This window comes from Epinephelus lanceolatus, chromosome 17 (assembly GCF_041903045.1).
Source record: "Epinephelus lanceolatus isolate andai-2023 chromosome 17, ASM4190304v1, whole genome shotgun sequence".
Lineage (NCBI taxonomy): Eukaryota > Metazoa > Chordata > Actinopteri > Perciformes > Serranidae > Epinephelus > Epinephelus lanceolatus.
Window position 1 is genome coordinate 23,338,192 of NC_135750.1, and position 13,784 is coordinate 23,351,975.

Here is a 13,784-nt window from a genome sequence, read left to right on the forward strand (position 1 = left end):
CCAGAGAGATCTGCTACTATTCACAAAGTGAAATTATAACCATGTAAGCAGAGCAAAGACAGTCTGCATGGCATGTCATTATCAGACAAAAAATATGTATATATTAAGTTTAGTCGCTACTGTGTTCACCAGCTGGTTATACTCACTTTGTTATTCTACTGTATGGTAGGGTGGGGTTTTAGAGGTTTTATTTCCTTAAAAACAGTTGTCTCTTATGTTACCTCAACTTTTTATTATCAATTGGTGACTATTTAATTATTTTATTAATTAATTCTGTGTAGTTCTCTAATGTCTTGTAATGATCTAATGTTAGTTGAAAAGCTGCATATTTGCTTACATGTTCATTTGACCTTTTGTTCGTGTAAAAATAACGATTAGTACAACTTTAAAGACTTTATATGAGAAGTTTCATGAGTTTGTCCAAAGACCTAAATGTAAGGCGTCTGATTGGTGGATCTCAGTGAACATGTCACATACTCTGGGGGCGGAAACAGCTGCCTGCGAGGCTTCATTCCGGTCCCAAAGGTCCATTTCACTGTAAGCAGCGTAACCGCTTTTTCACACCCGTTAAGGTGATAGCAACGTGCCCGATTAGCCATGGCTTCTGAAGAACCTAAAGCAAAGAAACAAAAACTTTCAGAGGAGGAGAAGACAGAGTCTCCGACCAAAAAGACCCCTGCCAATTTAAGGTGACCTTAAGTTTTAAATAAATAAATAAATGAAATGCTAACAGACCGCCTCTCTGCGGCGCGAGGAGCCACGAGCCTCCTCTGATATGTGTGAATGCTAAGATGAGCGCAAATTTTCAGTTAACAACGTTAGCATGAATACTTTATAATTGTGTGCATGAAATGTGAGTGAGGTAGAAAATGTGGGTTTCTTGATATTGTTAAAATATATATATATAAAGCACCACAGTGTTGATAAGAAGTCTTCAGTTGATAAGGACCGGTGTAAAGTCCTTTGATGCTGGTGTCTCAACATGCCGCTACATGGCTAACCGTTAGCTAGCTAGCTAACGTTAGGTGTAACGTCTGCCCGCGAGCGTGTAGACACTGCTGTTGTCTTACAACCTCCGTTAGCTCAAGCTAGTGTGCCAAATGTAATCTAAGATCAACGTGACCACCAACTCCCCCCCGCGTGTTGAAACGCTGCCGAAAGAAATACTTGGACCGATCAGGACACTGCGTTCATACAGTGCCAAGGATTGTTTCGCTGCTTGGTGTAGCAGTGGTTGCTGCAGAGAAAGCTTGCCTGAGCCACTCTGTACCAGCTCCCAAAACATTGTGAGGTGGTCACATGGCCGTGAACATGCAGTGTTGTGATGCTTTTTTTCCCTTGTGTAAATCTGACTCACTCACTCGGCGACTCCCCCTAATTAACTCAACGGATACCCTCTGTTGTCATATCTTGTATCTCAAGAGCTGCTATCATCTGCATGCTTCTCACGATGTAATTAAGCAACAAACGAGTGAGAGGATTGAGGTGAGAGTCGGCAAGACAAGCCAATCACCAGACAGAGCCTGAGTGTTGTGGCCCTTCCTCCCCCGGGTGCCTCCAATCACTCAGTCCCGAGTAGGAGGAGCTGTGGTTGCAGGGGAAAATCGATCTGCCCGCACACTGAGCCTAAACTGTGAAGTTTTTGAATGCTTAGGTCTTTCCGAGTCGGTTTTAGGTTGCTCAACAAGTCTTCTAGTGTCTAGCAGGTACACATAGAGAGAGCCAGCATGTCGTCTGCAAGGTAAGAGCACGTTGATGTAGGAATATTGGAGCTAAAGGCTGGCCTGGTTTGTGGTGGTTCAGTGTAATTGGCTGCACAAGCCCAGTAATAACCTGGCTGTATACTGGGAGATGTATGTGGTGTAGGAGATGATAGTAAGGGTGTGGTATCTGCTGGGTAGATGATGCTTTTCTGTCTTGCAGTGACAGAAACCCATCTGTGTAAATACGGCTCTCTACAATTCAGTCTTCCATGTTGCTTCTTTGTGCAGCAAAGCTTGTCCTCAGGCAAGTGTTAGAAAGAAAGGCTTGATGGGAAAATTTTCTAAGCACGTGTTCATGTGAAGATGGCATATGTCAGGGGCTGTGTTCAGAGACTTGCTCCATCTGGGGTTTTCCCAGAAACACTGACAAGACGGGTGATATCAAGGACTAGCATGTAGGCGACTACAAGACAGATCTGAGAACACAATATGAACACGCTGCCACAATCTCTTGGTGCTTTTGCAGTATTGCACGTACATCAGTTACTGTTTATAGAAAAACAAAAGCTGCAGACTAACCCCCCGGCTAATGGTTACTGACGTGTAAGATGATTTCCAGTGGGACTGTTAGGCGTTGACACAAAGGGAGTGATGATGTGCTCTTTTAAAATGATGTTTTTGGGCATCACAAGACTGTGGTTTGCTATGAAATTGAAGCCCTGTGTTCAGTTGTTTGCCACAGGACAGAACAGACTGTACAAATACAGAGACACACGCAGCTTACAGCTGTCCTGATGTTGTCTTGCTGTTAATGTCATAACATGGTTACACGCAGGACTGGCTGGGTCCTCACCACTACACCACCATATATTTAATTTGTTTGTTCATGAGTCATGCATGTTTCCAAACTTTGTTTCTCAGACATGTGCTTTTTCTGCGTCTCTGCTTGTGAAAGTGGAAGGTTGAAAGTCATGTGGTTGAAGTCATATGGAAACAAAACTGTTGGTTTTGCAAATTATCAGTCATCACTGCAATAAAAACCCACCATGCTTGTGTGGTAAATGAAAGTTGCCTTTCCACACTGAGCCGAAAAGAAGGGCTATCTGCTCTTTTAATGAATCAACCTGCCAGTCTAAAGCTGTAACTGATTTCAAATATGGTTTTACTATGAAGAGCAGCTTCAGGGGGGAAAAAAGACACAGGACAAGACAACACAGACTCTGCAGTCAGGGTTACTGTAGATCCTCAAAAAGTTAAAAATGCATCAAATTAGTTAACCATAAAAAAGGGCCTCACTTGATATTAAATGTCTTAAATCAACCTTTGAAAAGATCCAAATGCTTACACACGGGAAGTAGGATTTATGGTGTACTCTTTTTAAAAAATGATTTATAGAATGCGTGTCACATTAACCTCATGCAGCCAGCAACACTCGTATTCTGTTCTCTTGCTAGGATAGTCAGAGCAGAGAATCCGCTGTCTGCTAGCTAGCTGTCACTGGCCGAAGTTTGTACAAGGCTATTCATTGGAGGCTTTTTGTATTTATTCAAAAAATCAAACTCTGTATGATGGGAATCTGGGTGGTGGAATCCCACACACAGAGTGAGAAACACAAAAAGTACAGAAAGCTCAGGGCAAAATTGTCCCTAACCTGCTTTTGTTTTAAAAAATTTAAAATTGGTCTTAAATTTCATTTAGAGTGTCTCTAAAAAGTGTTAAATCTAACTTGCCTGCCAAGAAGGCAGATGGCTCTCTGTGCTGTCTTGTTAAAGCCAAGCCATGTCAAGCTTTTTTGTTTTAACACTTTGTCTTTATGTTTCAGCCCTAATACACTCTTTGGGATGGGAAACCCCTTACTGGACATCTGTGCTGTGGTGGACAAAGACTTCTTGGACAAGTAAGTTAAAGCAACAAGAAAACATTTTTATGTCACCTGAAGAACGGGCTGTCATCTGTGGTTGTGGTGCTAACTAATATTTGGATTCCTTTTTATTCCAATGTTGAATTAACTCTTGTTTGTCAAAGGATGTGGAGCCCGAGTCCATCCTTTTGCTGCTGTAAAAATAAAATACAGTCACAACCAGAACAAATGAAATATAGATGTTCAGTGTCAGTGAGGTCACTCCAGTGACAGGCTGACCATAAGAGACTGAGGCTGCATGATGTAATTTGATCAATTGAGATACAAGATAAGGATTATACAAGAGAGCAGAGCACAGACTTCCTTATTATTTATTTACTTTCTTATGTATTTCCTTTTATAAATTCTTATTAGCTAACTTTCTTAGGTACTTACTTTCTTATTATTTACTTACTTTCTATGTACTTCCTTTTTAATCCACTTATTAACCAACTGTCTTATTTACTCATTTACCTACCTTCTTATTTACTTACCCATTAGCTTACGCCCTTATTTACTTATTGACCTACTTACTTATGCATTTATTTACTGTGTACTCTTTGAAATAGCAGGAGCCATCAGCACAGTCAGAGCAGCAGCTTTCTGGTTTGCCCGAGCTCTGTCACGCTGCGTTGACCAGGGCAAAGGGCTCTATTGGGTTCCAGCTCAGAGTCCACTCTCAAACCCCCTTGCGTAAACTCCACGATTAGAGCTTAACCAGCCAAACGCAGTCCTAATTTAGGCACATAGAATAAAGTAGGACTAAAGCTGTGCCTTAATCCCCAGACCACCTTAGTGTTTCAAGGAAAGTAGATTCTGTTTGGCTTTATTGAGGAACATGGTTGGTTTGGACTGAGTGGTGAAAGGCTGTAACAAAGATGCTTAAACAGTTTTGCAAAGCCTCAGCCTGTGACTTAATGATTTCAATAATCACATTTTCCATAGCAGGGAACAACCCACTGGCAGCACCACTATTGTGTCTGTAATGCTTAGCCAGTAGCCACATGAACATAATCCAGTTGCTTATTGTATGTTTTTTTGTTCATACACGTATTTGTGGAGTTTATGCATTGAATTAAACAGAGGCTGTTTTTTATAAGGGTAAAAGCGGCAGGGTTTGATGGAGCACAAACTCTGCTGTTACTGTTTACTGATGACTTGGAGAAAGTAATGCTTCTTTTTCTCTCCTTTAATTATTTGCAGGTACACCCTGAAACCCAATGACCAGATCCTGGCTGAGGACAAACACAAAGCACTGTTAGTATCTTTCGTGTTGCATCACCTCTTTGTCAGTATAGCTTGTGGTTTGTAGTCTGTACATGGAGGTAAAATTAACATGTCTGGATCCATACAGAGTTTGCTCCTCTTCGTTTTGGAGTGGGCCAGTCAAAACAGGCATACACCAGAAATCACCACAGTTGACCTCCGTATCTTTGTAAAAGACCAATGGCAGAGCAGCAGATTCAGCACAGAGAGACAGTCTGAGCCAATAGCAAACCAGGACACTTCACCTCCCAGGTCCTCTGAGACAAGAGCCAGAAAGCAAACATTTAACAGGAGGCGATAAGAAGGTCGTGCGTGGCTGTGTGAGAGGGAGACAAGATTAAACTGATGTATTTTGACTCCTCACAGTTAGTCATGACACATATTTCTTCAGTAATAATTATTTTACATTGGCAATAGTGCTTATTATAATCTTAGGTTTACACCTTTGATACAGACAGATGTTTCAATTAAAAAAAGAACCAACTTTTATGCAACCGCTACAGTTACATCTCTCCTAGTATATGAATTATGCTGCATTCACATGCTCCTCCGATTGATCCATTTCCCGAGTTGGGAAGTTGTTCTTCTGACTTGGGTGTGTCTTATTATCTCACATTATGGAAACAAAGAAGATGAGTTGTATTTTATTGCTCTGGGCATTTTAACAACACGTTAACAGTTTGAAGCTCTATAGTACAAGGCGATTTTGTCCCAGACTTGTTGCCACACCATGACATGAATGCATGACTTTTCTAACTAATCTAGGTCATTCAATGTGGACAGCAACCAACAGTTACGAGCTCATACCATATTACAAATAACATGAGCAAAAGATTGACATGCAATGTGTGAATTAATGAAAACTTTATTGCCATCAATGAAACATTTACTTTCATCCGCCATGTTTATACAGCTCAACTTTGCAACTCGTGAACCAAAATTCTCACCGACTTCAAGGAGTTCCACATGAATTTGCCCAGTCGGGAGCAAATTTTTCTGATTATTCCGACACCACATGAATGCAGGGTTATTTGTGCTTGGGAAGATTTGTACCCACGATTCCCAATTTCAGAGTCAGCAATGTCAGGAGCTCAATGAATGGAGGGTGGGAGCCACTGGTCACTTGTTATGCATATGTGATCCATTGATCTTGGTCTTGCTCATACCACCCCGCTCTTCTTGTTTTACTTCCTTGTTTTCATGCTGCGGGCTAGGGTGCTCATCCGTTGGAGACTTCCCCCAGGGGAAACGACTTAAGTGATGCAACAGACTGTAAGCCATAAAGAAAAGTGAGCTAATACAACAGAGTTTCACCCCCACCCCACTTCTCTCTCCATGTCCCAGATGTCTCCCCCTCTGCAACCTCTGGCTTAGTCTCAGGACCTTTACCAGCAGTCGGCCTGTTACACTTGCCAACAATATATTTGTGTGCATGGTCTTTAACACTCACATAAACCACACAAACAAATATATGTGTGTGGAAGCTGATGCATGACTGCTTAATTTAGACTAAATAACACGGCAAATTAGAGATGTTCTAGCTCCAAGCTGAACATCAAAGCGCTGCATCAGTCATTGTGTTATGTAACAGGCGTAAATGGTTCGCATGGCACAATCGGTGATCAGCCATGCATGTGTTGTATTTACCTGGAAGAGGTATGCCTTCTGCAGTGAGTACACTCCAACACAAGATGAGTTTCCTGGCTGTCAAACCACATGCATCACACCACACACCACAGGCGTGGATGCAATAAAAACAAGAACTGTGCAATGTAATGCACAACAGCTAATGATCAGCACTGAAAGAGCAGTGAAGTTTTTAATGTTAAGCTGTTCATATGCAATTAATGATTTAAATGTGATAATGTCTGGATCGATACCACTCTCATGTCTGTCCATTAGATACGAAGCTACAGCCAAGAGACACTTAGTTTAGTGCAACATTTGGAAACGGCTTGCCTGGGTCTGTCAGACGTTCAAAAACATCCTCCTACTTGCACCTCTAAAGCTCACTAATCAATATGGTATATCGCGTTTGGTAAATTTGGACAGAGCAAGATTGGCAGTCTGCCCCTGTTTTCAGTCTTTATGCTTCGCTAAGCTAAGTGCACAACATTGTATTTTTGCATTGTGTAAATTGCATGTTTGTCTGTGTGTGTAGATTTGAGGAGCTAGTGAAGAAGTTCAATGTTGAGTACCATGCTGGAGGAGCCACACAGAACTCTGTTAAGATTGCTCAGGTCAGTCATCCACACACAAACTTCCTGTTTTGTCACCACATCAATCCCCTGTGAATTCTCACTGTGAGTAGAGTTAATCGACAGGATGCTGATCAGAGCTGTTGTCACTGTCTGTAGTGGATGATCCAAGAACCCCATAATGTGGGCACGTTCTTCGGCTGCATTGGCAGAGACAAGTTCGGAGAGATCCTAAAGAAGAAGGCTGAGGAGGCGCACATCGATGCTCACTACTACGAACAAGATGAGGAGCCCACAGGGACATGTGCTGCTTGTATCACTGGAGATAACAGGTGGGTAATAATAGTAATAACAACAAGCACATTTGATTCATTATAATATGTCTATACAGAGTTCCCACGGTCATGAAAAAATTATAAAATTAGCAAAACTGTTTTGCAGGCCTGGAAATTGTTTGGAATTAACAGAAAGGTTTGGAAAGTTTTGAATGTGCACTGTTTTGCTAATTGAAATATGTTCATAAAAATCCTGAAAACATGTCTAATCTTGTAGAAAATTAGTTAGTTGTTTTACTAATTTAATGTGTAGTGGTGTGCTGCATAACTTGAAATGTCAGTAGTACCACACCTGATACACACAGACCTGGACCAGCATTGCCTCATGGAAAAGGCCACGCCCCCTTTTGGGGGATGGAGGCACACTGTTTCATAAGAAGAGAAACAGGAAAATGCTGAAAGCTGTTGTGTAACAGGTTAACCAAGTAGAGATTCTACAAAGTACCCATATCTCTCCATCTGATCTATTGCCACATACAACTAGTTTGTGACTTGAACGTCTAACAAACAAATAAAGTTAGCTAGTGCTAACAGTTTGTTTACCCACAATTGCCTGGGAAGTGCATGTTTAAAAATGAATGAGTGTATAATGATATAGGCCTATTCATTTTAAACTGCTTAAATAAAGTAATCGAAATGGGGTCAAACATTACTAAAAAAATTCAATTAATTTAAATTTAATTTAAATTAATTTAAATGCGTTGGAAGTCTGTCTACAACTCCTCATCTCTTTGTTTGTGTCCTCCGCTCAGGTCTCTGGTGGCTAACCTAGCTGCTGCTAACTGTTATAAGAAAGAGAAGCATCTAGACCTTGAAGAAAACTGGAAGCTGGTGGAAAAAGCTAAAGTCTACTATATTGCTGTAAGTAGTTACCAAATAACTATATGGTGTGTTGTGCCATTTACAGTGGTGGAATGGAACTAAGTACATTTATTCAAGTACTGTACTTGCAAACAGATTTTAGGTAGCTGCAGTGTTTCCCCAAGGTTGACTGCTTTTGCCTGATGAATGGGCCAGCGGGGAGTGGGCTGCTTACACAACTAAACACCCATTCGCCGCCACACCAAATCCTGTTCTCTACACTTTAAATGCTGATTTAACAGTTAGCCTACTTTTCCAAATCCCTACCACTCTTCACATCAGCACATTCTAGATCCACCGCACAGCACTTACTTAAATAGAAAATACGTCACTTCTAAAGCTTGCTCACTACCATTATTTCCTTCTTCCAGTACAGTGGTGATGAACAGCAGGACTGTTTTATTCACTTTCCAGAGACACGTGAATCTCACAGGACAGCCACACTACAGACATGTGGCGATTTTATGGTGTAGGATTCATTGCTGTAGATTAAATTACCCAGCTGTGTATAAAGGAGTTTAAATGAGCAGCTGCAACATTAATCCAAAAACATGTACAGTACAGGCCAAAAGTTTGGACACACCTTCTCATTCAATGCGTTTTCTTTATTTTCATGACTATTTACATTGTAGATTCTCACTGAAGGCATCAAAACTATGAATGAACACGTGGAGTTATGTACTTAACAAAAAAAGGTGAAATAACTGAAAACATGTTTTATATTCTAGTTTCTTCAAAATAGCCACCCTTTGCTCTGATTACTGCTTTGCACACTCTTGGCATTCTCTCCATGAGCTTCAAGAGGTAGTCACCTGAAATGGTTTTCCAACAGTCTTTAAGGAGTTCCCAGAGGTGTTTAGCACTTGTTGGCCCCTTTGCCTTCACTCTGCGGTCCAGCTCACCCCAAACCATCTCGACTGGGTTCAGGTCCGGTGACTGTGGAGGCCAGGTCATCTGCCGCAGCACTCCATCACTCTCCTTCTTGGTCAAATAGCCCTTACACAGCCTGGAGGTGTGTTTGGGGTCATTGTCCTGTTGAAAAATAAATGATCGTCCAACTAAACGCAAACTGGATGGGATGGCATGTCGCTGCAGGATGCTGTGGTAGCCATGCTGGTTCAGTGTGCCTTCAATTTTGAATAAATCCCCAACAGTGTCACCAGCAAAACACCATCACACCTCCTCCTCCATGCTTCACAGTGGGAACCAGGCATGTGGAACCCATCCGTTCACCTTTTCTGCGTCTCACAAAGACACGGTGGTTGGAACCAAAGATCTCAAATTTGGACTCATCAGACCAAAGCACAGATTTCCACTGGTCTAATGTCCATTCCTTGTGTTTCTTGGCCCAAACAAATCTCTTCTGCTTGTTGCCTCTCCTTAGCAGTGGTTTCCTAGCAGCTATTTGACCATGAAGGCCTGATTGGCGCAGTCTCCTCTTAACAGTTGTTCTAGAGATGGGTCTGCTGCTAGAACTCTGTGTGGCATTCATCTGGTCTCTGATCTGAGCTGCTGTTAACTTGCGATTTCTGAGGCTGGTGACTCGGATGAACTTATCCTCAGAAGCAGAGGTGACTCTTGGTCTTCCTTTCCTGGGTCGGTCCTCATGTGTGCCAGTATTGTTGTAGCGCTTGATGGTTTTTGCGACTCCACTTGGGGACACATTTAAAGTTTTTGCAATTTTCCGGACTGACTGACCTTCATTTCTTAAAGTAATGATGGCCACTCGTTTTTCTTTAGTTAGCTGATTGGTTCTTGCCATAATATGAATTTTAACAGTTGTCCAATAGGGCTGTCGGCTGTGTATTAACCTGACTTCTGCACAACACAACTGATGGTCCCAACCCCATTGATAAAGCAAGAAATTCCACTAATTAACCCTGATAAGGCACACCTGTGAAGTGGAAACCATTTCAGGTGACTACCTCTTGAAGCTCATCGAGAGAATGCCAAGAGTGTGCAAAGCAGTAATCAGAGCAAAGGGTGGCTATTTTGAAGAAACTAGAATATAAAATATGTTTTCAGTTATTTCACCTTTTTTTGTTAAGTACATAACTCCACATGTGTTCATTCATAGTTTTGATGCTTTCAGTGAGAATCTACAATGTAAATAGTCATGAAAATAAAGAAAACGCATTGAATGAGAAGGTGTGTCCAAACTTTTGGCCTGTACTGTATAATACTTGAACACTAACTAGAAACATTTTACTGCACAGTGAGTTCTTTCTGGTACATTTTGCTATTAATACTCACAGTTTTTTTTAGTAAGGTTTTGAATACAGGACTTTTATTTGTAGTGAAGTATTTTCACAGTGTTATTTTAGTACTTTTACTTCAGTAAAGCATCTCAATACTTCCTCCACCCCCTGGCCATTTATGTCTGATATCCAACTCATGTACTGTCATGTCACCTTTGCACTAGTGGGTAACCACCAGCAGTACCACAGGGGAATTATGGATATACTGGTGCAGTCTCTGTTCAAGACCCTACTTCATGTGATTCATTAGGGCCTGTCAAGATATTATTAGCAGATCACTCTTGACCCAATGTCATTGTTTGCTTCCAGGGTTTCTTCCTGACTGTCTCTTTGGAGTCCATGCTGAAAGTGGCGAAGCACGCGTCTGAAAATAACAAGCTGTTTTGCCTGAACCTCTCCGCGCCCTTCATCTGCCAGTTCTTCAAGGATAACCTCATGCAGGTTTTGCCCTACGTCGATATGCTGTTCGGCAATGAGACAGTAAGCCAGACTTTCACTAAACGTTCTTCAGATGCTGTTACATACTGGCTGCATGTGCAGTGCTTTATATCCTCCAGATGTTGATGTACACATGTGTCTGTAAGAGAATCTCTCTTTGTTCTTTAGGAGGCAGCTGCATTTGCTAAAGCGCTAGACTTTGAGGTGAGTGGACTGATGGTCTCTATTAGCATTTGAACATGATTAGCACTGTTTTTCTCGTATTTGATGCAACTAGTGATGACACTGTGTGTTTTGTCTGTAGACCAAGGACTTAAAGGAAATTGCCAAGAAAACCCAGGCTTTGCCCAAAGTCAACACAAAGAGACAGAGGGTTGTCGTGTTGACCCACGGAAAGGATGACACCGTTATGGCCCAAGGTAAGAGCTTACTTACCCTCAGTCTCCTATCCACTGTTAGAAATATACTGCAGACGTATAATCGTTCCTCTCATGTTTGTTAAGGTGACAAGATCAAGACATTCCCTGTACTGAAGATTGACCCCAAGGATATTGTCGACACAAATGGTGCGGGCGATGCCTTTGTAGGAGGTACGTTTTTTTCCCCGTGTTTTCATTTGTTACATTTCTAGGTTGCTTTTTGTCTTCCTGTGTTTTCCGTGGATTTCTATTAAAGTTTTCCCCCTCTGCCGTGCAGGTTTCCTATCTGAGCTGGTCCAAGAGAGACCTCTGGAACAGTGCGTGAAGGCAGCACACTATGCCGCCAACGTCATCATCAGACGAGCCGGTTGCACCTTCCCAGAGAAACCTGACTTCAAGCCATAACTTGAAGTCAGCCATAATTTCAATAATTTCAGCCATAGACCTCATGTTCACCCTGCCAGACACAACTTTGACCCATAATTTCCTCTAGTGTTTTTTTTTTTTTAACAAATCATACCCTTTATTCTCTTAGCTCTTTTTTTTTTTTTTTTTTTTTTTTTTTTTAAATCAGCCAACCGTCCGTGTTGTTTTTAATTCATGCACACATAATTTCCTTCCAATAGCTAGTTTGGTACCTCCTGAGGTGTGCCTGCCTTTGTCTTCCACTTGGGGCTGCCAGAGGATCATGCAGACAAGAGAGATATGTTTATATTTCATAACATCACGGGATGTGAGCATTTTGCTTTACACAAAGGATCTAAATGGGAAATCTTGTTTTCATGGACACTACAGCCAACATCTGGCGGCACTGATGCCCATCAGACTCTGCAAACTACAAACCCATGTGTTGACATCTCACAAGTGTATTTCTTCCCCACGGAGGCAGAATTGAAGCACAAGAAGTTAATTCCGCAACTGGAGGACACGTTATACACAGAGGACTGATGAAAAGAATGTCGCTGACAGTGGAGGTTTGGATACGGCATAGAAATATGTAGTAGTGGTTTGTTTTAAGACTTTTTTAGAGATTAATTATTCCTGATTATGAGTTTATACTTGTTTAATTTAACAGGCCAGTTATGAAACCAAATGTTTTTCTTTTACGCACACTCTTTTTAAATGTGAAAAAGCCTCTGCCCAGTAAGTTCGTGATGACTGTGGGATGTCAGCTTCACTGTGTCAGTGCTATCAAGACGTTAATGCCAACATCACTATTGTGCAAGTGTGTCTTTCCTCATGCTGTTTTTTGGGCAGGTGCTTCTATTGAGTGCCTTTTGTTCCTTCCTGTCTTTGTAAATATTACAAAGTTTGCAGAAGCCTACAGGTGTTAATGTGAACCTGCAGTCATCTCTGCAGGGAAACTTGCAAGCTAGAGCAGTGATGGGCAACTGGTGGCTTGCGGGGGTGGACGCACATCTTGCATGCAAATGCATGTGAGGTAAAAAGATATCACATTTGACTGTTCAGTGGGTATTAAAACTGCCCTTGCTCCTGCTGTTTGTTTTTCACCTGCATCAGTAGCTCCTGTTCTTTGTCAGTTTATGTTGACCTCTTGCAATATAGTATGTATAGTATGAAGCCCAACTTCAGGTCCATCCGCTCTGCTAAATCACATTTAAATGGAATATAAAAGAAATGAGGAAAACATAGGCTCAATTCATGCTCAAGTCACACTTGTGATATGGAGCTAAACATTTCATACTGTATCAACTCTCAGTCTGTGTCATGTGGTGTGAACAACACTGAATACTTGAATGCCATTATACTGAATATAGATGTACTCAAGCAAGATGTACGTTTTCTGAATACTACCAAGAGTTGTTGTGACACTTGCATACCTGATAGTATTGTCCCTCCATTAAATAGGTGGTTTCTTTTTACATGCTTAGATACACCAAAAAGCCTTATTTGATAATTTATTCCTGGTCTCACTCGCGGTCAAGTTGCCCATCTCTGAGCTAGACTGTGAGGCCTAAAATTCACAAATAAAACCTACAACAATGATCGTATTACTCCGTCTTTCTCCCATGGTATTTACTAACATTTTTAGATGTTTTAACCATTGACTATAAAAATGATGTGACATCACCCAGTCGCTATCTTGGATTTGTGGAACCAGAGGTGACCATATTTGGATAACAGGGTGGAGCTGTGGAGCAGCGAGGGGTGGATCTGATTCTTTGACTATGGTGACTCCTTAGACAACCTGTCACTCAAAGCATCTATGCCTCAATAAAATGTAAACAGATGAGTGATGTAAAAAATCACCCCCTGCACCAGGGTATGAAATTAACAAAATATTTTGGGGGCAATTATGGCCCCCACGGTCTAAAAAATGGGGGCATTTTCAAAATGTTTGGGGGCCATCAAAAAATTGTAATTATGTTCTAACAATAAGCACAT

The 13,784-nt window shown here is 41.4% G+C and overlaps 1 protein-coding gene across 4 annotated transcripts; it reads left to right on the top strand.

Moving 5' to 3' along the window:
* The first annotated feature begins 518 nt into the window (after window positions 1–518).
* On the top strand, window positions 519–13,390 carry adka (adenosine kinase a). Of its 4 annotated transcripts, none has more exons than XM_033613260.2 (12): window positions 519–689; window positions 3,526–3,600; window positions 4,807–4,860; window positions 7,031–7,109; window positions 7,227–7,399; window positions 7,509–7,538; window positions 8,155–8,263; window positions 10,831–11,001; window positions 11,128–11,163; window positions 11,264–11,378; window positions 11,463–11,549; window positions 11,656–13,390. In XM_033613260.2, exons 1-12 carry the CDS (start codon window positions 598–600, stop codon window positions 11,781–11,783), a joined length of 1,149 nt encoding a protein of 382 aa, XP_033469151.1. In that variant the 5' UTR covers window positions 519–597; the 3' UTR covers window positions 11,784–13,390. The 4 variants fall into 4 exon arrangements, with proteins under 4 accessions (XP_033469151.1, XP_033469152.1, XP_033469153.1 ...); XM_033613262.2 differs by lacking the exon at window positions 519–689 and adding an exon at window positions 1,584–1,741; XM_033613261.2 differs by lacking the exon at window positions 7,509–7,538 and having other exon boundaries at window positions 520–689.
* Window positions 13,391–13,784: the final 394 nt, after the last annotated feature.

Coding starts and splice junctions, on each gene's coding strand:
- adka (XM_033613260.2), top strand. CDS start 598: ATGGCTTCTGAAGAACCTAAAGCAAAGAAACAAAAACTTTCAGAGGAG. Junction 7,110..7,226: donor ACTCTGTTAAGATTGCTCAG/GTCAGTCATCCA, acceptor CACTGTCTGTAG/TGGATGATCCAAGAACCCCA. Junction 7,400..7,508: donor TGTATCACTGGAGATAACAG/GTGGGTAATAAT, acceptor ACTGTTTTGCAG/GCCTGGAAATTGTTTGGAAT.